Here is a 24,332-nt window from a genome sequence, read left to right as displayed (position 1 = left end):
TTTACACCTGACCCAACTCACCCTGCTATACAAATTCAAGCAGGAGCTATGAATAAATGTAATATTTACCTTAATTGTCGTACTGGTTTAAAATAAATACAAAATAAATACAAAATAAAAGATTAAACAGCTTGCGAGGGTGCCGGTGATGGCTTGCATGAGTGCAGTTGCTAATAGATCTGTAATCTGTATTGGTCTGTAGTCTGTACAGCCCTTTGAAACATGATTTAACATTGCATGGACAGTAAGATTAGACAACCTCAGATGAAACTACTTGGGTGGGGATACTGATAATGGTGATAATGCTGAGAGTATATCCTTTACCGCCCTCTAGAGGCCAAAGGAAGCATTTGGTTTGCATTTATTAAAAAAAAAAAAAAAATCGATAAAAATGACTAAGAGGATCGGTACTTTTTTTGAATTTATTACGGCCCGCATTGAATCACCTAACCGGGCCCTATCCGGCCTGCAGGCCGTATGATTGATATGCCTGTTGTAATTGATGACTATAACTGTCACGGTTGCCCATTGCCCTCAATTGGCCCTACCCATCTGTCATCAGCTGCGGCTCGTTGCCTGATTGGCTTCCCTCCTTTATAAGCTCAGTGCTCTCACTCAACGAAGAACTGCACCCACAAGACATGTGTTTTGACTCTGCTCGGTATACTGCTTTTGTATCCTGTCCGGTTTTAATCCTGTCTATCTCGTCCTGTTTAATATCTGACTCCAGTCTCAAGTGTCTGGTATCGATTCCGTCTGTCTCGCTCTGTCTGATATCTGACTCCAATCTCCAGTATCGGTTATTGTTTCCGTCTTTCTCGTCCTGTCTGGTATCTTGCTCCAGTCTTCAGTTTCCGGTATCGATCCCGTCGTTCTCGTCCGGTCTGATATCTGACTCCAGTCTCCTGTATCTGATATTGATCCTGTCTGTCCTCTCCTGTCCGGTATCGGCCCTGTCTGTCCGGTATCTGCTCGTGTATCTGGTATCGATCTCGTTGGCCTCTGGCTTCCTGTTTTTCCACGCCGGACTTCTGCCTTACTTCTTCCGCCCAGCGATCGCCGAATCACTAGCGTTTGTGTTAACGTGCATGACTGCCCCATTCCCGTAAAATCAAGCTTGTGTGAAAACGTTACGCATCTGGGTCCTCCTTCTGTTCTGGTTCTGACAGAAACCATTATATCTGCCGACGATATATTACCAATCGCTTGGAATATATAGTATTTAGAATAATGCTTTATTGGACATCAATCATTGATCATCATTGATTTATACATTTTTTCTTTCCTATAGAAAACAACCCTAACACATGTACACAAAAACACACAAACTAGATGTTAGCTGATAAAAAGCTGAATCTTAGTATAAGAGTGAATATAAATGATCACAATGACTTGTGAGAAAATAGTGTTAATTTATTGTGCATAAAGTGTGTAGTTTTTTTGCAGACAGAAATTCACGGATCTGATCTTTATTTAGCGCCTCCTGATGGTAAAAAAACCATTCATTATAAACAAAACAGCACTGATTTAAACAATAGGCAAAAATACATATTTTCATCTTTGGCATTGAATGTGTTAACTGGTTAATTTAAACAGTTGAGTGTTTTTACATCTGAACCCACTCACCACGCTATACAAACTCAACACTGCTCTCTAGCGGCTGGAGAGAGCATTTGGTTTGCATTTATTTAAGCAATCATAACTTTTGATAGACATTTCCAAGAAACTCGCTTCTTTATTTGACATACTGAATACTCAGAAATGTATGCCTGACCGGGTTGAATCATTCAAAGGGCCTGATCCGGCCAGCGGGCCGAATGTTTGACATGCCTGCTTTGAGTTAAAATAGGTTTTCCAGAACTTAAAATAATCAAGGAATATTTGTATGATCCCATTTAAAGCCCACAATTACTGAGAAACATTCTTGCTGTGATAAATAAATGAGAATTAAAATTAAATCAGGAAGGATTAGTCCCATGTTGCATTTGTATTGCTAGTAAAGGTACAGACGAATGCTAATCAGATCTATCTCAGTCCTATCCCCCGTTTGAGTAAAATCAGTCTCCGCACAAATAGCTACCAAAGAAACGGTGTCTTCTTCATTAAAACAATGATAATGACTGGATTAAATTTCCAGAATGAGCTCCTCGTACACTTGGCGAATGACAGGAAACGTGTGTTCATGGCATATTTGATTGAAGTCATCCAGGTCCAGTGAAAAGACTGAAACACCTCCAAGTTGATGATTTTGTACATATTGAACCTTAATTCAAAGAGGGAAAAGAACTTTTAGTCATGTGATCTAAAGAGCTAAACTTTATGATCAACAAAAATCATTTGAGTTGCCCACTCAGTGTCAGTGTAAGAACAGTGTTAGAAAGGAATACTTTAACGCGTTGTTATTAAAATTTAGTAACACCAAATGCAGATAATGAATTACAATGTTCTCCGCCCCTTATCCAACTCAAGCAATGGGTGGGGCATGTTTATATCTACAGTAATCCCTGGCTGTATCACAATTTACTTTTTGTGGTTTCGATACCTTTCAATCTGGCATTGTGTCATGCAGCAGACAACACACAGCAAATGCTATCACACGGGCAGAGGGCTGTGTGGGTGTGTGTTGAGTGAGTGTGACTGCCTGTGTGCACAACTGTGATAGGCTGGTGTATGCTGTTCGTTAAACACCAGGGCAGGGACAAAAGTCAATTTGGCCACAAAAAAAAAAACAGTGAAGTATGGCGACAGCTAGCTTTTAGTGGCTCAATACATTGAAAATAATTTCTTTAATTATATCAGGTAAGTCAGAAAACCGCAAAGAAATAGTGATTACCAGCAGGTGCCTTGCGGATTATTATCGGGGCCGGGAAACGACTGAAGCGATGTTGCAGGTCCATCCGACTGCTGCTAGGCTACGTAACAACTCTCACGAACTACCCCTGCCAAGCCTGTATCTCACCAATGCCAAATTCCATTACCCATGAAACAGATGACCTGGAGCTACAATTCCTGGTAAACAGCTATATTCGGGACGGTTGTATTTTAACCATTGCGGGGACCTGGCTCAATTTGAGGGTACCCGATGCTAGCGTGCAGCTAGCCAGCCGCTCTCTCAATCCATTTCTTGCACTGGAAGCCCTTCAATTTCATTGTACCATTTATTCAACTGCAATTCTGTGTTCTGTGTTTTTATTTGTAGATGTATAGTTGTTATTTTGTTTCAGTCTTGTACTCTCAGTCGGTAAGGATGTCATTTCGAGGTAAGTTTGGCGAATTTTTCCTTTTCGCTGCGGGTTCTGGTCCCAGTACACAGTTCACTGAGGGATAACTATATTTTGTCACGGTTGCCATGGCGCCCAATTGGCCCCGCTCCGTCTCATTGACAGATTGGCTTTCCATCTATTTAAGCTCAGTGCTTTCATTCTTCCTTTGTCAGTCCATCAACGAACCTCTGCCCCGCAAGACAAGGGTTCTGACTCCTGTTTACTGTTGGTATTCCCTGTCCGGTATTTTTCCCATTTGTTTTTGTCCTCTTTAATATCGGTTTCCAGTTTCATTCCCGTCTATTTTTGTCCTGTTTACTATTCTCTCCAGTTTTCGTTCCCGTCTAATTTGTCGTGTTTATTTTCAATATCCTGTTTCATTATCAATCCTGTCTGTCCCGTCCTGTCCGGTATCGACCCCATCTGTCCGGTATCGACCCCATCTGTCCGATATCTACTCGGGCAATTGGTATTGATCTTGTCGACCTCTGGCTACCCTTCATTTCATGCCAGACTGCTGCCTAATGTGCATGACACCCCATCTCAGTAAAATAAAAAGCTTGTGTGAGAAACGTCACTCGTTTGGGTCCTGATCCTGTTCTGGTTCATGACATATTTTCACAGTAATTTATAAGTAGATAGTTGTTTTCGGAGTGACCCGCGACTTTTTGGTGTCAGTAATTTGGGGAATAACTTATTTAAAATAACTGTAACTGTAAAAAGTTACAGTTTTTCCGTAACGCGCCCAACACTGTTCAGTGTAGAGTTTGGTGTTTGAGTTAGACTACCTTTGTGTGAATGGACTCTTTGTCGTCAAAAACAACCTGCGTTGTGGTTGCAGGCTTAATTGGTCCGTTCAAGAAAAGGCACAACTGAAAAGAAGACGACCAACATGTTGAAATACAGTATTTGCATTCGTGTCAACCAAAACATACTTTACCTCATAACGGGCCCAGAATCCTTTAGGTAGATCACGTAAAATGCCTCCAACCACTTGAACATTGCCGTCCACGTCTACTGTATATGCTTCTCCAAATGCCCCAATTCCCAAGTTTATGTTTCTGGTCGGTACTCCTGCGCTTTTATAGTAGTTCACAGCAGCAGTCTATTACAGTACATGGAATAAATAGTGAAATCCAAAGTCAACTCTAAACATTCTCTTACTATGTTGTATGGGCCCCAACCATTATATTTAGTAGGGCTGCAACGATTGGTCAACGTTGACAAAAACGTATAATAGAAATAGTCGACAATGATTTTCATTATCATTTTTCCAACAGAGTGAGTAAGGCAACTTACCGTATAACATTATATTGTTGAACTGTTTACTTTTTTTGTGTGAAATACGTTAAATACAGTAGCATATGTCTACTTGAGCAGTTGTCTGACTACAGATTGTGATTTTCTTCTATAGAGTGAAACTCATGTTTTTTTGTTTTACAGTTGACTTTTCTTGTGAACAAAATACTTGAAGTCCAGTAACAAATATCTACTTGACCAATTGTCTCAGGTTGTGAGTTAGATTTAATTTATTATACTCACTTTATATGATTTACTGCTGATTGTCATTTTATTATATTGTTTACTGTTTTTTTTTTTTTTGCACTTCAAGTGTTGGATAGATATGTTGCTGGCGAGGTGCAATAAATACTACAAGCTTCTATACCATAACTATCTGTCTGTTCTTCTATACCCGAATACTGCTCAGAAATTTTTGACATCCAACAGCTTCTATTTAAAGTAACGTAAATAGTTACTTTCCCTGGTATCTCGTCATTATGACTGTAGAGTAATTCAGTTGCTAACTCAGTTACATTTTGGAAGAAGTAGTAAGTTATTATAAACTAATTATTTTTTTAAAGCAGTACTCATTGTTACTCACTGTCTTCTGGAATGAAGTCTCAGGAGAACAGAAAGACGGTTTCCCTTGCAGATAGATGAGTTCAATATCTGATGTCAACAAATTGAAGAAATCTATGTACCTAATGAAAGACAGACAGGTTACTGTGCGGAAAAAAGAAAATGGCTCATTATAAAAACAATTTTAAACGCGTACTTACTCTGCAATGAAATTGACCTCGTAACTCTTAGTAATAATTGATTCCCGGGCAGCAACACTAGCAGTGAGCAGAAGTTTTTTCGCTCCGCTATGTTCTGCTTCTGCATTAAAGGCTTCTTTGAATTCCTACAGACGCACAAAGAAGGACACGGAAGGTAAAATATGCATCCAAGTTAAGGCTGGCCAAAAACTAAAATCTCAATTTTGTAAGATTAAACAGTTGTGATGTTAAGTATTTTTAAACAATAAACTCCATCTAACAAATGTTTAAAGGAAGTTTTTGTCAGGGTTTGGTGCCCGCAGTCCTTCTATTCTTCAAAAGATGGCAGCTTTACCCCACTCTCCAGTCCCTAAAACGTTTCCTCTCCCCAGGTGTTTGCAATTAGACAATCAGCCACCTGTACTTTAAATACCCCGAGCTCCCACCTCACTTTGCTGATTCATTCTGATTCCTAAAGACTTTCACTTGCTCGCCTCCAAAAAAACGCCTCCATGTTCCAGTTTCTCCAATCTAAGACCTGCCACTGAAAACCATCTTCTTAAAGGTATTTCCGAGTCTCCTTTACAAGATTCCCTTTACCCCCAAGATTTCCTCTCAAGATCTCCTCCTCTGCTATCCCGATACCGCACCCCTTTCTCGCTGGTAAAGCCTTTTGTTGTTGCTGTTTAAATAAACGTCCCCCTAGTGGGGTTAGACCACATCCCTTGTGTTCCACTTTTGGGTCTGTCCAACACCTCGTGACAGTTTTATAGATTTGAAAAAAATATATATCATGTATAATATTATCAGACAGAAATTATTTTAAATCGTTTTAAAGCAAACATGACTTTTATAACTTGTTCCCCTCCAAAATGGCTACTTTTACCTTATGTCTTGCCTAAAAAGACACTGTAGTATTTGACCACTAGATGTCGCATCATTTAAAAAGACCCCCAGCAATCCTGCTAAGGGACACTTTTTATGTGTCCCCCAAGCTAAAATGAGTTTGGCATAACAGATAAGATAAGATAATCCTCTTTTAGTCCCACCATGGGGACATTTCTTTTTTTACAGCAGTAAGACAGTAAATGATGAATAACAGCTAGTGTAGTGCAACAGAAAAAGAGAGATACAAAGAACAAGGGAGATGGCAAACTATATATGGAAACTCAAGGGAACCAAACCCTGTCTTTCACATCTATTTAGGTTTTCAAGGGTACCCTTGGCAGCAAGATGTCAGTCAATTGTGTCAGCTCCCCTCTAGATGAAGTTGATGGCATGTAAAATACATAGACATTTCTCGAGCTGTGAGTAGTTTGAAAATGCATGTTTTTGAAATCTCACTTATTCTGGCTTATTATTCAAATCAATATATCCTTTTTTATGAAGGAAGTTTTTTTTTTTTTTTTAAGACTAACGGGCACTAAGATTACACATTGTCCCTTTAGACGCAAAAATGTACTGATTAGTGTCATGGTTACTCATTGCCCTCACCTGTGCCCGCTCGTTTGGCGCCAGCTGCTGCTTGTTGCCTAATTTCATTTCATTGATTCCCCTCCTATTTAAACCCGGTATCCTTGTCAGTCCGTCAGCAAACCTCTGCATACGCAAGGCAAGCAGATTGACTCTCGCTCCCGTCGGTCCCGTTTTCATCCGTATACCATTTGGTGGTTCCTGATTCCCCATTTGTCTCCGGCATCGACCCGTTTTGTCTTTTTGACCACGCTCTTATCTCTCGCTCCGGCTACGACCCGTTTTTGACCACCGACCACGCTCTGATCTCCCGTTCCGGCTAACGACCCATTTTTCGATCCGGTGAGGGGCTTGCTTCCTTCGTCCAGCGAACACCGGATCGCTTGCGTTTGTTTTCCTCTATATATCAATAAACTTGTGAGTAAACGCTACACATCTGAGTCCTCCTCCTGTTCCTGTTTTGACAGATTAGTAACTATTAAATGTTTAGCACCATCTATTTCAAATGAAACTCCTGGATTTCTACAATGTATTTTACAATTCAGCTAATCTTGCAATCGTGGATTTTTAGAGTGAATGATTTTCCCCATTAGATTTGTTGGCCAGCCTTAATCAGAATAGACAAGTATTTGTAAATCATACCTTGACAAGCTTCGTGAAATGTTCCTTTACTGAGGGAAAAGTCGTTCTGTTATCCAGCCACAAAAGGTTCAGGCCATCAAACATATAATCAGGTTCTCGCAAGATTGAGATTGCAGACTTGATGAAATGCGTCCTATATGTTTGTTTGGATACCAGGTATGGGAATCTGTAATATATGATACAAACACAAAGTAAACTACCGGTAGATAGAATGTAGCTCAAGGGTGGGCAAACTACGGCCGGATCGAGTCGCCAATAGATTCAATCCGGCCCTGAGAGAAGCTGAGAGAACCGCAAGAGAAATGAGTCGCATCGTTGATGACCTGCAGTCTTAAATATGTCCACTGGTTGTCGCCAAAGATAAGCTCCACTATTTGTGTTTACTTACTAGCATTTATTAACCAGAGAACATATGAAGAAACAAACCATGTTATTTGACTGTTATAGACGTAGTAGATGTGTTGTTTAAGGCAGCCATGTCCAGAGTACGGCTCAGAGGGCGGTTACGGCCCATGATAAATTGCCTGTCATAAAATAATAATATTTGGCCAGCAGAGTAGTGTTGACCGCAGTATAAAATTTGTACAAAACATTTTTTTCACAAAATGATGGCAGTAACCCTTTGGCAACCCTGTTCCTCGCTTTCTGTAAAAATTTTGGCACACCCCATCAGTGTTCATTTTACCTCTGAAAGGGACTTGCATGCTCAAAAATCTATGGTCCAATCCATTATCATCCTCCTCATAGTGTAACCAGGAATATAATTTAGTCCATTTTGGCAGAAAAGTCCTTTTCTTGCTAGGAGTATTCTTATGTTTATTTTCCTTCGTCGAATCGTTCGCTTCAACACACGTGTTTTCCTTGCCTTCGCGATCTTCCGAAGAATTTCTCTGCCGTTTTTTCGTGCCGATATTATTGCCGTTGTTATCACTTTCTGCATTAAGTTTCGACTTATTACTGACACTGAAGAAATTACCAATTTTGTGTTGATTTTCACCTTCCCTCGACAACAAGCACCACAGCAATGACGTAATCTCGAAGCAACGAGATCTTGTTTGCTGAGATCGGCGTGCAGACGAAAACTCAAAGCGCGAGACCAAAATAACAATGGCGGATCTGCCTGACGAAAAGTTTGGAGTGCGGTAAATCTTTGTTTGAAAAAAATGTAATCGGGTAATAATGACAATTTTTGTGTCAAAAAAGTTGCGTCCAGGGGAAGCACGTTGACTTGACACTATGCGTCACCAGCAAAAATAATGCGTCTAGGACGCAGGGACGCAGGCAAACGAGAACACTGCCCATTTCCGACATGGCGACTGTAAATAAAAAAAGGAAAGTTGACTGTAAGGGCCGCTACTTCCCTGACAATTGGAAATTGGAGTATTTTTTTATAGAAATCCCAAACAACTGCGTCTGCCTTCTTTGCCAAGTGCCTGTGGCTGTTTTCAAAGAATATAATATCAAGAGGCACTGCCAAACAAACCATACTGATTACAAAGAGTTAACTGGAAACAAACTCTGTGAAAAGGTGGGCAACTGGAAGCTGTTTTGATGGCACAGCACCGCCCATTTACGAGACCCTGCTACTCAGATGAAAATGATACAAAGAGCTACAAGGTCATGATACTGATCCCCAAACTCTGCAGGGTGAATTCATCAAAGACTGTTGAAAGAATGCCAGTGTGAGGGCTGACTATTCTAGGGAGCACCATGTGGCTCCAGTGCAAGTGCAGAGGTTGGCGATTGGCTAAACAGAGGAAGCTCCTTTCAATCGGATTGCAGAACACAATGCTCTATGTATTCGTTTCAACATGTATGTTGAAAACACATTGCTAAGAAGAATGCTTTAATATCTTGGTGTCTTTTTATCCCGTGTCCCTTCGTGTGGCCCTATGTAAATATAAATTGCGCTCATGGCCAACATTCAAATTGAGGGCTGCATTTTTCTGCACAAGCTTTTTTTAAATCATTTTTTATCAAGATATTAAATTTCACGCTATTAAATACTTCTGAAGTACTTTAGCTCAATTGCATTGGGGTTCTCAATAGAAATAATCAAATTAAGTGCTTATTCTTCTTCTATTCTTCTTCTCTAAAAGTGAGTTCGAACATTGCTAATACTTTTAAATGAAATTTGTATTTGCGAATAAATGCATTTTTAAATATATTTTGAGTGTTTCTAAACCAATTGGATGGAACAAAGAGAATGAAACGTAAAAATCGATTAGCTTATGTTATCTATTTTTGTCATGTATTGCCGAGGTATTGGATTTAAGACTCTCCATAAACTCTCCGGCATAAACAAAATAATGAAATCCATCTTTCAGTTATTTTTGGGGTCTGGCCCCTATGCAGATTGTTTGCCATTTTCCAGCTTTTGTTGCTTTTCCAGCAGGGCCATTCCCACAAAATGGAGTACCTATACAGTGGCCAGACCAGCAGATGTAGAAATATTTGCAATGTTTTGAAAAAAGAAAAAAGAAATAAAAAAAGAAAAAGAAAAAGCAATAGAGGAAAAGGGATAGGGACAGAGAAATGGAAAGAGAGAGAGCAAAAGAGATATACAGAGTAGGAGAGAAGAAAAAAAGAATGAAAGAAGAGAAGAAAAAGAGGCAAATAGAGAAAGAAAGAGAAGAGAGAGAGAGAGGAAAATAGAGAAAGGAAGAGGGGAAGTGGAAAAGGGACAGAAATGGGCAAAGAAAGGGAGAAAAAGAGAGAATGGAAAAAGAGCAAAAGTAGTTGGCAATAATCTGAGGTCTGTGCAGCCCTTTGAGACTCCTTGTGATTAACGGCTATACAAATAAACATGACTTTTAAAACAATCCGGCCCAGGACTCAAAAGGTTTGCGTTCTCTGACATAACTTGCTTTTTTTGCAATCACAAATTCAGTCTTGTTATCAATTTTTACTTACAGTGGATGTGTAATCAGGTTTACTTCCAGATAGGTTTTGAGATGTGGATTTCTGTTGGATGAAACGTGTTAATCAGTAAACAATACAATACGTAACATTCTATAACGCATTGGTAAAGACAGGATACACTCGCGAGCGTGAGGTTTTACCTGGACTTTAGCTTTTTGATGAGTGTAAATCTTCGTTTGTCTCTATAAGTAGGGACAATCTTTAATCTCAAATTGGGGCAGACAAAACTGTAGATCAGATCGGTACACAATCGAGGGTCGATGTCATCAATCTCAAAACGTGCAGTCCAATGTCGAGATTCCGAGGCGCTGTTGTAGACACACACCACTCTCTCCGCTGAACCTGAGGGAGCGATTTGATTGCTCGAGCTGTCCTGACATTTGAATTCCAAGTATTTCTATTATCGATAATGAGCAAGTACTTGGATTGGATCGATACTATTGTCTTGTCATCCCATTTTAGTGTAAGATTATAACTACATTACAACTATCACTTCTGATCCATTTGTGATTACGCTTTATTTGCAATGCTGACTTTACTTTCAAAGTATTGTGAAATGAAATGCATTTTATCCTATTTTATTTACATGTCGAAGTGTCCTTGGGTAAGACACTGAACCCCTAATACCCCCAATAAGCAGGTTAGCGCCTTACATGGCTGCAAGGCCGCTATTGGGAAATGTGGAGCACATTATAAAGCGCTTCGGGAAGTCATTGACTTGAAAAGCGCTATATAAATGCAGATCATTTCATTTCATTTTGGAGACATTCTTTTACATTATTTGTATTTAGGTTACATTAATCCTTTTTTGGATTTGCTCTACTATGAATCAGTTGTTTAGTATCAGTATTTTTTTTTCATATTATTAAAGGTTTTTTTTACATTAAATTGTTTACACCAGGGGTCTCCAACCCTTTTGTCATGATTACTTATGGCACTCACATGTGCCCGCTCATTTGGCACCAGCTGCTGCTCGTTGCCTGATTGATTCCCCTCCTATTTAAACTCAGTACTCCAGTACCTCCTTGTCAGTCCGTCAGTGAACCTCTGCATACGCAAGGCAAGCACTTTGACTCTGGATCCCGTCTGTCCCGTCTTCATCTGTATCCCACTTGTCTGTTCCTGATTTCCCGTTGTCTGCTCCGATCTCCCACCCCGGCAAATCCACTCACTTCCACATTCCGAACACGCTCCGGTCCCGTGAGCGGCTTGCTCTGCCTGTCCAATGAGCACCGGATCGCTGGCGTTTGTTTCCTCGATATTCCAATAAACTTTTGTGCGAAACGTTACGCGTTTGGGTCTACCATTTGTTCTGGTTCTGGAACTTTTTGATACTAATTGGGGCAAATGCTACGTAGAACCAACCATGATATGATGAAAAATTAATTTATAGACAAATAAATACTTACAAATTAAATTTGGTCAACGTTGTATTTCGTCATTGTTGTATTTTGTCATTTGATTTACTATTTTGTCGTTTTTGCATTTTGTCCTCATTGCATTTTGTCCCAACTGAATATTATTTAAATGAGGGGGCGGGTCAAAGTTGCAGAGCTATTCACCTATTGGTTAATCGACAAGTTCACCAATCAACTGTAATGCATTTCTTTGCTCAGCTAGCAGGCAGCCAAGAATCAGAATTTACAGATCAACCAATAGGTAAAAATCTCAACTACTTTTTAAAACCGTATTTCTATCACCGGTGGTCAGTCCGTCTGCGAACCTCAGCTCACGCTATGCAAGCCTTTCGACCCTGACTCTCTCCTGTTCTGATCCCTGTCTGTTTAGCGGCTCTGACCCATTTTCTGAACTTGACTACGATTTTTGCTCCCCCGTCCCGGCCACAGATCTGTTTTTTCCTGCTCTCGACACTGCCATCGCTCGCCACGGAAATACCACTTCCGCGTCTGAGCAATCTGCTCCCCGGGACCAGCAATCTACGGATCGTGTGTACCATCCTTTCCCTTCTTCCAAATAAAACTAAGAGAAACGCACGCAAGTGGGTCCTGTCTCCGTTCTGGTCCTGACATGTATAGCCCTTAATCACAGAGTCTCAAAGGGCTGCACAGATCAAAGACTATTGCAAACTACAGACAAAAAAGTTAAAAGGTTTTAGTGCCTAAAATCCTTGTGCTGTGTTTATCACAATTATGAACTTAAAAGATTATGACATTAACATGACATTAGCAAAGTACTGCCTTTACTTAGATCAGGTCGATACCGAAATTCCAAGTGTCGCCAAGTCCTAATTTAAATCGACTTTGCAGATGAGGCTGAAACTTACCCAACCGAGCAGCAGTCAGACAGAGCCCTGCAAAGTATATTGGTAAAAGTTACGAGTGTCATCATGGAAATATAAAATTAAAAATACATCAAATGGTTCTATTCATTCTGTGTTAAAGTTCCTTCTCATAAAACTTCACAAATTTGGGACCGTTTTTTTTACTTTGATCACTGAAATGACATTGCTATCTTGCTGCTAGCACATACTTCTGGCTTATTTGAGATGTTACTCTCTACAGCAAACAATATGTTTCTGTAAATTGGCTTGTATAAACGGAAATGAATACCCCCATTATGCCTCATCGATGCGCACAGAGCTTGGCTATGTCACACTTCAATGGGTAGGATGATGCTTCTCATGACAACGCCATACAAACTAATGCCAGCTGCCGTCAATAACAAGGGAAGAAGAAATGCAATGGCAAAGGGAAGCCACTAGAGAGCAGTTTCGGCATTATTTCTAAGCAGACTTTTTACTTTTTTCATTTATTACGTGGTCTATCGAGTCAGACAGCCGAGAAACATGGCAACAATTTCAAGCATTTACAAGCACTTTTCAAACAATCATTAAAATTCAAGCATTTTCTATTATTTTAAGCACCTATATGAACCTGATAATCTTCTTTCAACTATTAAAATAGCACATTTTCGCCACTTACCTACGAGAAAAACAATGTTGTGCATCGTGTTGCTAGAAAGTTATACACAAAAATAAAAGTTAGTAATACAAAAATATTACTACAGAAATATTACGGCAGAAACATTAAAAAAAATATTACTACAGAAATATTATGACAGAAACACTACCAAAAAAACAACTACAGTGATACTACATGAGTACAACATATATAAAACAAATACTATGGAAATACTACAAAAATACAACTAGATATTGAACAACAATACCACTACAGTAATAAAATAATAAAAAAATACTACTACAGAAATATTATGACAGAAGTACCATAATAAAAAAATACGACTAAGAAACTATTACAACAGAAATACCACAAAAATACAGAAATACTACTAATATAATACTTCCAAAAGATATCTACAGAGGTACTACAAAAATACCACAACAGTAATACAATAGAAAATACTTCGACATGAATACTACAGTAATACTATAAAATGATACATACATACCACAAAAAAATAAACTAAAAATAATAAAATACTACAGAAGTGCTACAAAAAATGGTGAAAGTAAGAAAAAGACAGCTTCTAGGAGAGTCTAAAGAGATTAGTGTCAACGTCATTGCTAAGCAGACTTGTTGAGAAACATGGCAAGGATTTGAAGCATTTTCAAGCACTTCAACCTAAATTCAAGAACTTTAAATTCTAATTCCAGTAATACACATTTCAAAGTGCCCTGTTAAGGTGGAGCAATCACCTTTTTTCTTGGGGTTGATGACGTTTCATAGGACAATAGCGTACAAACTAATGCCTTCTACAATTAATCATGAGGGAAGAAGAAATGCAATGGCAAGGCTAAGAGAGCAAAGAGCAGTGTTGACGTAATTTTTAAACAGACTTGTTGAGACACTTGACAGCAATTTCAAGCATTTTCAAGCACTTCACCCAAGCACTTTTATTCTTAGAAACACAACACAACACAACAAAATTCCTGCATTTTCAAACATTTCAAGCACCCATACAAACACCCAAATCATTTTTTTTTTTTTAACATTTTTCCATTTTCGGTGAATACAATTTAGAAACGAATGCCACCTGCAGTTAATCACGAGGGAAAAAGAAATACCACCAGAGAGAAGTGTCAGCGTCATTTTTAAGCACTTGTCAAGACACGTGGCATTAATTTCAAGCATTTTCAAACAATTTACCCTAAATTCAAGCATTTTCAATTCTTGAAAACACTACATTACAATTCAAGCATGTTAAAGGATTTCAAGCATCCTTACAAACACTGAATTCAGTTTTTTTCCCCTTACCTTTTCCCTATTTTGAGTAAGAAGGATTTCCCGGCTTCAGTGACCAAGAAAAATCTGGCTTCATTGTAGACAGGAGATGGTGATCAAGATTAAATATTCAACCATATTTTACTTTAAGCACTAAATTAGAGTTAAATTTAAAACGGCAATTTAGGCATATTTGTACTCACCAGCTCATAAAAACGTCTTTTCGATGTTGATGGCTTGTTGTCTCTTATATAGTCAATCAAAGTGTGACATTTAAGTGAATTGACCTTTTTTCCAGAAACAAACCTTTTCAATTGTGTCGGTACGACTCATCGAAACTGAACATTTCACAAGACTTGAGTTACCTTGACGTCACCGGTCTCGGTTAATTACTAAGGTGGACAGTGAAGCTTTATTACTACTGTATTGTTGCTTTTATCGAACAATAGTGTATTATCACTGTAGGGGGGCTAGGCACCTGAGTGGTTAGCACGTCATGGGTTCAAGTCCAGCTACCAGTCGTCCTCTGTGGAGTTTGCACGTTCTCCTTCAGGGCATTCGGTTTCCTCCCACATTCCAAAACACGGTGTCTCTGTGTGCCCTGCGACTAGCTGGCAACTGGTTCAGGGTGTCCCCTGCCCACTGCCCGAAGACAGCTGGGATGGGCTCCGGCAGCCCCGCGACCCTTCTAAGGATAAGCGGTGCCGATAATATATATACATAATATATATATATTATACACAGACGCTACTTACAAAAAACGGCATATACGATCATTTTTTTCGGGATGTCGATAAATATACGGAAATTGCTGTCAGTTAGATTTTGTAGTGTGTGCATCTTTGTCCGAGTACAGGACAGTACTGTAGTGCTTCTTTCCGCCACTACCGGCATGTGGCGCTGTGAGAGCTCACCCAGCGTCCACCCCGTTGGTATCAATTCGGCTCTTCCTAGATCATGTGTAAACATACTATACTGTACCTACAGCGCGCTAAGAACTTTGGCATTTTTATTTCTTAATATCTCGTGCATCCAACCATGCATTTAATATGGTTGGTGTAAAGAAGAGGCCAGCCGTTTCTTTTGAAATGGAAGTGGAATAAGAAAACTTAATGCAGTTGACAAAAAAGTTGAATCGCTTTTTTTCGGCCACTTTCTATCACGGAGAAGGAAGTCACCTAACTGTTGAAGCTCATCTTCCAAAAGTAAGTTGAACTTAACTTTATAGAGCATATCATTTTAATATATGTTTATTTCTTAGTACAAAACAATACAGGTTACAAGCCTATGTGCATATATATATATATATATATGTATATATATATATATGTATATATATATATATGTATATATATATATATGTATGTATGTATATATGTATATATATATATATGTATGTATGTATATATATATATGTATATATATATATATATATGTATGTATGTATATATATATATATATATATGTATATATATATATATGTAGTGTAACTTTTTACGTGATTTTGTGATGACGAAATCTAACTAGTGTTAATGTATAATCACCAAATGAGTGTGGTGATAAAAATGTCAATGTATGATTGAAAAATAATTGAAAAGAATATTCTTAACATTTAATATCCACGTCACAATGAACCTCTCTTGTGCCTGTTTCGAGAACGTTAACAAGATAACTTCTTTATAAACATGAACAGAAGCCGTACAAAAGTATGTAAACAAAATTGAGGACAAGGTTTAAAGCTCGTTGTTTTTATGGGTGGGATTGGAATGCGAAAGCATGTCAGTTCAATGGGTCTGGAGGGGTGGGGGTTATATTAGTGGGGATTTTACTGTCTTTTTGTACGCTCAATGTTTTTAATTCAGCACTTTGAGTGGCAATTTTTTGTCTGAAAAGTGCTTTACAAATAAATCTAATTTGATTTGATCAGAGGTGCAAAAAAGAATGAAAGTGGGGGCCGGCCCCAGACTCTTGTTGCTCACTCCAGGTGCACGTCCAATTCCAGGTTTTGCACATTATATTGTTGTGAGAGAGTAAGGAGGAGAAGGATATGAAAAGAAAAAAACTTCTCAGAATCTATGAAATATATTATGATTCAAAAATGTGATCATTTTGATGTATTAACAAATGATTGTAATAATATAAGATATATTATTTTTTTTATATGATTAATTGAAGAAAAGCAAACAAATATTCTGGAAAAGGGTCTCTTATAAGCCATATTAAGCCCTTCATACACCCTGTTTGATTATGATGTGTGTGTGGTTTTTTTTTTTTTGCATGTTCAGCTCTACCATCGCTTACCATGATTCCGGAGAATAATCCCCTTTGAGATTATTTAGATGATACTGGTATCAGAGGCTAACAATCTGCCTATGATAATTTCACTGCAGTTCCTCCCTCAGTTTACTTGGGAAGATAGACACTGGCCTCAATGAAACTACATCTAGTAAAGGAAATGCAAATATGGGGAAGACCTCATATCGTTCAGATTTGTGTTTATTTCTTAGTACAAAACAATACAGGTTACTTATACAAGCCTATTCGGTCTGCAACCTCAGTGGAACTGTTTAGATTTAGGCTTGAAACACACTTCTATTCTATTGCATATGAATAACCTATATTTTTTGTTGACAATATCTGTGTTATTTGTTATTGCAACATCCATTGCAGCCTGGTCATCCTGGAAGGGGGATGACCTCATGTGCGGTCCCTTCTCAAGGTTTATTCATTTTCCTCATGTTGAGAATTTTTTAGTTTTTCCTTGCCCTCATGTAGGTTTTAGATCAGGGGATGGTGTCATAAAAGTCTGTAGTTTGCAATCATCTGTGGTCTTTGCAGTCCTTTGAGACTGCTTAAGGGCTATACAAATAAACATGACTTAACTTGACTTGACCATGTGCTTGTCAGACCCATCTACTCTCTCTTGTCTATTTTTTTAATCTGTCACCATTTTCTCCGTCGCTCCTTTATCTTTTTTGTTTCTATATCACCGTTTTTCTATGCCCTTTCTTTCTTTCTTTTTCTCACTTTCTTTCTTCTCTTTTTCTGGGTTTCTTTCTTGTTTTTCCTCCTTTGTTTTCTTTGTCTTTTCTCTTCAATCATTCTTTTTCTCTTGTCTCTCTTTCTTTGTTTTCTCTTTCTTCATTTCTTTATCCATCCATTTCTTCATTTCTCTCTTATTCTTTTTTTTCTAGTCCCCTTTCCTTATTTTGTTTCACTCTCTTTATTTCAATTTTTCTTTTCTTTTTCGGTCTTCTATATATATCTCTTTTCTCTTTCTCCCTTTGTCTCTCTTTCTTTTTTTCTTCTATGATTCTTTTTCTCAATCCCTCATTTTTTATCTCTCTCTTTGTCTTTCTCTTGCTTTTAATTTCTCTATTTCTTTAGCTTTCTTTTACTTCTTTCCTAATTTTGTCTTCTTTTTTTTCTTTTTCTGTCTCTTTTTCTATTGTTTACAGCCGTTTGAGACTTTTTGGGATTAAGGGCTAAACAAATAAATATGACTTGACTTTATTATCATGGGATCAATGTAGGATTAAGAGTACACCACTGAGATAAGCAGATCAACATATTTGGGCAATAGTTTATTATAAAGTAGTTTGTTTGTCATTTGAATTGAAAAATGAAATGAAATGATCTGCATTTATATAGCGCTTTTCAAGTCAATGACTTCCCAAAGCGCTTTACAATGTGCTCCACATTTCCCAATAGCGGCCTTGCAGCCATGTAAGGCGCTAACCTGCTTATTGGGGGTATTAGGGGTTCAGTGTCTTACCCAAGGACACTTCGACATGTAACACGGAGGAGCCGGGATTCGAACTGGGATCCCTTGATCCCAAGACGAGCGCTCTAGCCCCCTGAGCCACTAAATGTACATGTACATAACTGCTGATTCAATAATTAAAATGTATCTCCATTATAACGCCGGTCTAATATAAATTCAGAGCGCAAGCAGAGCAAACAAAGCATTTTTTCTTTCTTGCGTGCGTTTTCTTTTGCGACACAATGCAAACCATGCATGCCAGTGTACATTATTTTTTGCCTCTTAACCTCTTAAAATGTTTGGTGGCATCAGACCTATTCATACATATAGTTTTTAATTCACCTATTTATTCAGCCCACCCCTTAGGACAGTACAACTAAAAGTGACCCCAAAAAAAATAACTTAAACATATACACAAAATGTCTAGGTTCACCTATTTATTACGGCTGTATTTACAGCTTTGAATTAGTCAAAAGATGTTGACAATTTGTTTTTCAATAGATGTCATTTTCCAACAATATCCTCAGTCTATGGTTTGCATTGAAAATTATTATTTGGGCTTTGGCGCCACCAGCTGGTGTAGTAGTGTGAACACGCAACCAAAACTTTTGCATACTACCGTAAATTCCGGACTAGGGACTATAGAGCGCAACTGATTATAAGCCGCACCCTCCACATTTTAAGAGGAAAACCGATTTTGTACTTAGACAAGCCGCACCTGTATATAAGCCGCATGCGCCCACATTAAAACATTTAACACAGTCACAAAATTAGCCCAAACCTGGCTTTGAGTCCCGCGATTGTAACTGAATATAAAGTACACAGTCCAAAAACCACAGCCGGCAAAATTAACAGAAAATGATACCGGTACTTAACGTTTGATGCAGACCTGCAGAGTCCGGGTACCCGTTGAAGCTAATCCAAGGGAAAAAAAGTCTATATTTCCAAAGGTAAGGGTGGGAAAAATATATGTCCACTATTGTCGGCCGGGACAACAGGTCTCACTCACCTTTACCCCACTTCCCGTCAGCCCGCGTTTGCTCCGCCCCTCTTTTTTAATTCGCAAAACATATCAGAATAAGTGTCTCAAATAAATACATTACAAAAATATTCAGGTGCAAATACATATTATACATCGGTTACAGATATTTACAAAGAAAGACGGTACACAGAGAGAGTTTTCAAAGCTTTAATTATAATATTATAACTATCATCCCAAACCGGGCCTGTGAAGGGTAGCAAAACGCTACTAGCAACACGCTCGCAACACAGTAAACGGGTCTGTTAGAAAAAACATACCGTACATGTGGAAACCACGGTAAACCGTCCTCATCTTCCTCCTTATATCTGACGTCATCAGTCGTCTTCCCCAGTATGGGAAAGAGACTTTGTCATATAGACGTCGTCCCACGCTCCCTTATTCAAAAACACGCTGCAGTAGCTTTGTTTCCTTCTTTATCAGGCCGCATCACTGAATAAGCCGCAGGGTTAAAGGTTTGGGAAAAAAGTAGCGGCTTATAGTCCGGAATTTAGGGTACTTTTAACTCTACGGCACTGAATAGAAATGAACAAATATACCGGGAAATGCATTGAAAAACACCAGATTTATAATTGTCACGCGGCGTGGTGGAACTGGAAGGGGTGACCGGACCAGAACGGAGGCAGGAGGCAGGAAGGGAGAACTCATATGCGTTGACGATCATAAGTTTTATTTAACAAAATAAAAGTCGCCCAATACTCCGGGACCAAAACAGAACAATACAGAGTTCCTCCGGCACGAACTCAACAGGACAAGGCATAACAGACGGAAACTGTTTAAACCTAAAACAGGACAAGGCATAACAGACGGAAACTGTTTAAACCTAAAACAGGACAAGGCATAACAGACCTGGGATTGTGTAATGAGCCAGCGCCCGCCAAACCCAAAATCCAGCCTTAAATAGCAGACCAGCAATCAGCTGATCTGCTGCAGCTGAGTTCGGGGGCGCGGCAGACTGGTAGCCATGGCGACCGTGACAATAATATATTAAAGATAATGAGTTCTAATGGGGATATATACTTCCAAAAAATATACATACATGATTCGTACACCTTTTTCATGGGCAAATTCAAGCTCTTTTTAAGCATTTTTAAACCCAATTTTCGAATTTTTCCCAGTTACCATTAAATAAAAAAATAGTGCCGATCAAAAGAACAAGAGCCATCATCTTAGTTTCAAACCCAACTCCTGCCCCAACATTATTTTGGAACCCCAAAATTGATTTAAAACCCTGACTTGCAGCCCAAACCCTAACCCTACACTTAACCGTAGCTCTAACGTATCAACCGTACCCCTAGCTCTAAACTTATTTTGGAACCGTACAATGAGTTTAGAACCCTAATCCCTAACCCTAGTCCTACACCTAAATTTAAGTGTAACCTGAACCCTAAGCATATTTCAGAATTCAGTTTAATACCCTAATAAGTAGCCCAAACCTAAGAAGCATGGCAACAATTTCAAGCATTTGCAAGCACTTCACCAATAATTCAGGCACTTTTCAAACCTTGAAAACAAAACATTAAAATTCAAGCATTTTCAAGGATTTCAAGCACCCATACGAACCCTGTGCTTAGGATGTTTTGTGTATGGTTATTGCTTGGCTCCCAAATACAATAACATATAAATCACAGCACAATGCCATTTTGAACATCTACATGTTCTCACAACCCGTGGGAAATGTAAGCTCCCATGTTTTACTTTTCAAGGCTCTTTCTTTAATTGAAAACTCAAAAATCGTGTAGATGTACATAATAAGTGCCTACGTTCTATGAGGGTTAATAATGACACAAGACTCTATAAAGATGAACCCTGAGGAAGCTACTGGATAACAAACTGCACAACGAGCTCCTCAAAGAGATGTTGGATGACGGGATATTTGCGGTCATGACTGCAGCATGTCCGATTGAAGTCATCCAGGTCCAAAGACAAGACAAAAGCTCCTCCAAATTGGTGTTTCTTGATGTAGTTGACCTTCGAAATCACGGGAGGAAATTATAGTTATCATCCCACAATATGAGAGATTCAAACTACCTTTCGATCAATCGAAGCTATGTCATCAAAGGCAACATGCGTAGTCGAGGAAGCCTCAAGAAGTCCTTGGAAAAAAGAGCACACCTGGAAAAAAACAAATTTTGAATATATTTGTATTTTTTTAAAGTAGTACATCATTATATCATATGTAGGGGTGGGCAATACAGGAAATATTGGTATCAATCCGGTTCGAATAAAAACATAGGATCGATCCATACCGATCTGACACGATACTTTTTAATTGGGTTTGTCATGATCATTGAATAGTTGATCCCGCCCATTAATAATAATAATAATAATAATTTCCTTTGTATTGTCATTCTTTGTAACAATGTACACAGAACGAAATGTCAATACACCTGACCCGTTGTAGCGAGTCGATGCAGCCGCAGCCAACAGAGGGCGCCGCCATTATACCAATTAGGTATGTCTCGGCCGAGGCGCGAACCAGCGACCTCCCAGTCTCAAAGCGGGCACACTACCATCTAGGCTACTGAGCTGGTAGTTTATATTTATGATGAACGCAGCACAAATAATTTAGACACTAAAAAAATTTCATATTTATTAGATAACTACAATGCAAACTTACAGTATAGGAAATGAAATACGAATAATTCTAATACAACTGTTTCAGAACAGAAGCCGAGAGAGTCAACCCCTGCCCGATAACTACTACTAAATGTCGCTGTATTGTGTCGTGCCAGCGAAAACGAAAGCTAAAAGCACAATGGAAGACTACATGATACGGAGACTCAAAGTGACAAAAATGCACGATATTACTTTGGAAAAGACAAAAAGAAAGAAAAAAGGACAAAAAAAAGTAAAAGAAAAAAGGAAAAGAGAAAAGAACAAAAAATTGATAATATTTTTTTGTCCTTTTTCTCTTTAATTCATTTTTTCTTTCTTTTTCTCTACTTTTCTTTTAATTCCAATTTTCTTTTTTTGCCTTTTCCTTGGGCTCATTTTGAGTTGCACTACACATTACAGCACCATCTAGTGGAGAAATATGAAACACTGCCCCTTTAATGTTTTTATCAGCGCTGTTTTTAGGGAAACCCCATTTGGCCCAGGCTCACCCAGATCCTAACTTCCAAGGCCCCTAATGTCAAGAACCAGAACAGGATCAGGACCCAAATGCGTGACATTTCTCACACAAGCTTTTATTTTACGGGAAATGGGGAGTCATGCACGTTAGGCAGCGGTCTGGCGTGAAAAGACAAGAAGCCAGAGACCGACGAGATCGATACCAATTGCCCGAGCAGATACCGGACAGGACGGGACAGACAGGATTGATATTGAAACAGGATATCGAAATAAAACAGGACAAAAATAGATGGGAACGAAACTAGAAACCAATATTAAACAGGACAAAATAAATCGGAACAATACCGGACAGGAAATACCAACAGGAAACAGGACCGAGTCAGATCCCACGTCTTGGACTGACAAAGGGAGATTGAGAGCACTGAGCTTAAATAGAAGGAAACGAGCCAGAGCTGGCGCTACACGGGCGGGGCCAATTGGGCGCCATCGCAACCGGGACACCCAACTCAATTGAGTTGGAGACCCCTGCTCTGTAGGGTGAACCTTTTTAATGTTTATATGTAAATATTTAGATTTCATGTCTAGACTAGCATGGGCCCATAAAACATGCTTTTAGAAAATCTTTTGTCTTGACATTAGGCAAAGGTTTTCGCTGCTCATACTTTACCTCATAACGGGCCAAGAACCCTTCTGGTAAATCTGCCAACATGCCGCCCACCAGTTCAATTTGGCCCTGAAAGCCAAACGTAAAAGATTCTCCAAATACTCCAATTCCCATGTTAATTTTAGAGGTAGGTACTCCAGCCTTATTCCAGAAGTTCACTGCTGAAGCCTGAAATATGGGAGGGAGATATAAACAGAATAAAACAAAAACAACAAGGAATAAAAACTTATAAATAAATTGGATGCAAGTACACTGGGTTTGTCCACCTTTTTCATGGCCAAGGACTTTCAAAGCCAATTTTCCAATTTTTTTAAGTCCAATTCAAAGGAGAAATATGGTGTAAATCATGTATTTTGCCACAAATACCGTTCATCTGAGATTTGCAATAGCGATTTTTAATTGTACACGTGCATTCAAGACAAATGAATTTAGATCTTGAATAAATTGTGAATTTATTTGATTCTGAGACAAATCTCCCCCCATGTAGGTCCATCCATCCATTATCTGCACCGCATATCCTCAGTAGGGTCGCTGGGGTGCTGGAGCCCATCCCAGCTACCTTCGGGCAGTGGGCAGGGGACACCCTCAACTGCTTGCCAGCCAGTCGCAGGGCACACAGAGACAGACAACTCACTCGCTCATTCACAGCTAGGGACAATTTGGACCAGCCAATTAAGCTGACATGCATGTTTTTGGAATGTGAGAGGAAACCGGAGTGCCCGGAGGAAACCCACGCAAGCACGGGCAGAACATGCAAACTCCACACAGAAAGGTTCGATCTTTTGACCTCAGAACTGTGCCGCGGACGCGCGAACCACTCAGCCGCCGCGCTGCCCCCCCATGCAGGTATGTACGTGTTGGGTAAAAACGACAGTCATACGTAGCTTACATTTTCATTTGCAGGTAGTTTTTCCATTACAATTTACCAATGGGAAACTCTACCTTCATTTTTTTGCATGGCCCATAATAAATGTCCATTATTGATACGTAATCCTCGCTCTAATACATATTTCAATGTGCCCAGTTTAGGTGTAGCATGCACCTCTTTTCTTGGGTGCGAACTGTAGGGGGTGATGACGCTTCATAAGACAATGTTATACAAACTAATACCAGCTGTAGTTAATCGAGAGGAAAGAAAAAATGCAACGGCAAAAGCTAAACCATCACAGAGCAATGTCATTTTTAAGCAGTCTTGCTTAATAACATGGCAACACTTTCAAACATTTACAAGCACTTCACCCAAATTT

The 24,332-nt window shown here is 39.0% G+C and overlaps 1 protein-coding gene across 1 annotated transcript in view; it reads right to left on the bottom strand.

Moving 5' to 3' along the window:
- Positions 1–1,632: 1,632 nt before the first annotated feature.
- The window catches only part of LOC148349602 (putative chitinase 10), a 34,361-nt gene continuing 11,661 nt past the window's right edge, over positions 1,633–24,332 (bottom strand). The window contains exons 8-21 of the mRNA XM_088321698.1: positions 23,089–23,253; positions 21,378–21,461; positions 21,169–21,317; positions 14,578–14,631; positions 13,282–13,313; positions 12,624–12,650; positions 10,480–10,681; positions 10,331–10,381; positions 7,418–7,583; positions 5,324–5,448; positions 5,146–5,245; positions 4,204–4,368; positions 4,052–4,135; positions 1,633–2,263 (exon numbers count right to left, since the gene is read on the bottom strand). Coding sequence (XP_088177824.1) covers positions 2,126–2,263; positions 4,052–4,135; positions 4,204–4,368; positions 5,146–5,245; positions 5,324–5,448; positions 7,418–7,583; positions 10,331–10,381; positions 10,480–10,681; positions 12,624–12,650; positions 13,282–13,313; positions 14,578–14,631; positions 21,169–21,317; positions 21,378–21,461; positions 23,089–23,253 — 1,542 coding nt within the window. The 3' untranslated portion in view covers positions 1,633–2,125. The remainder of the gene's footprint in view (positions 2,264–4,051; positions 4,136–4,203; positions 4,369–5,145; positions 5,246–5,323; positions 5,449–7,417; positions 7,584–10,330; positions 10,382–10,479; positions 10,682–12,623; positions 12,651–13,281; positions 13,314–14,577; positions 14,632–21,168; positions 21,318–21,377; positions 21,462–23,088; positions 23,254–24,332) is intronic.

The sequence above is a fragment of the Urocampus carinirostris genome, chromosome 17 (assembly GCF_059441175.1).
Source record: "Urocampus carinirostris isolate Australia breed hairy pipefish chromosome 17, RoL_Ucar_1.0, whole genome shotgun sequence".
NCBI classification, from domain to species: domain Eukaryota; kingdom Metazoa; phylum Chordata; class Actinopteri; order Syngnathiformes; family Syngnathidae; genus Urocampus; species Urocampus carinirostris.
Note: the sequence above shows the minus strand (reverse complement) of the source record. Positions and strands in the feature narration are given on the sequence as shown.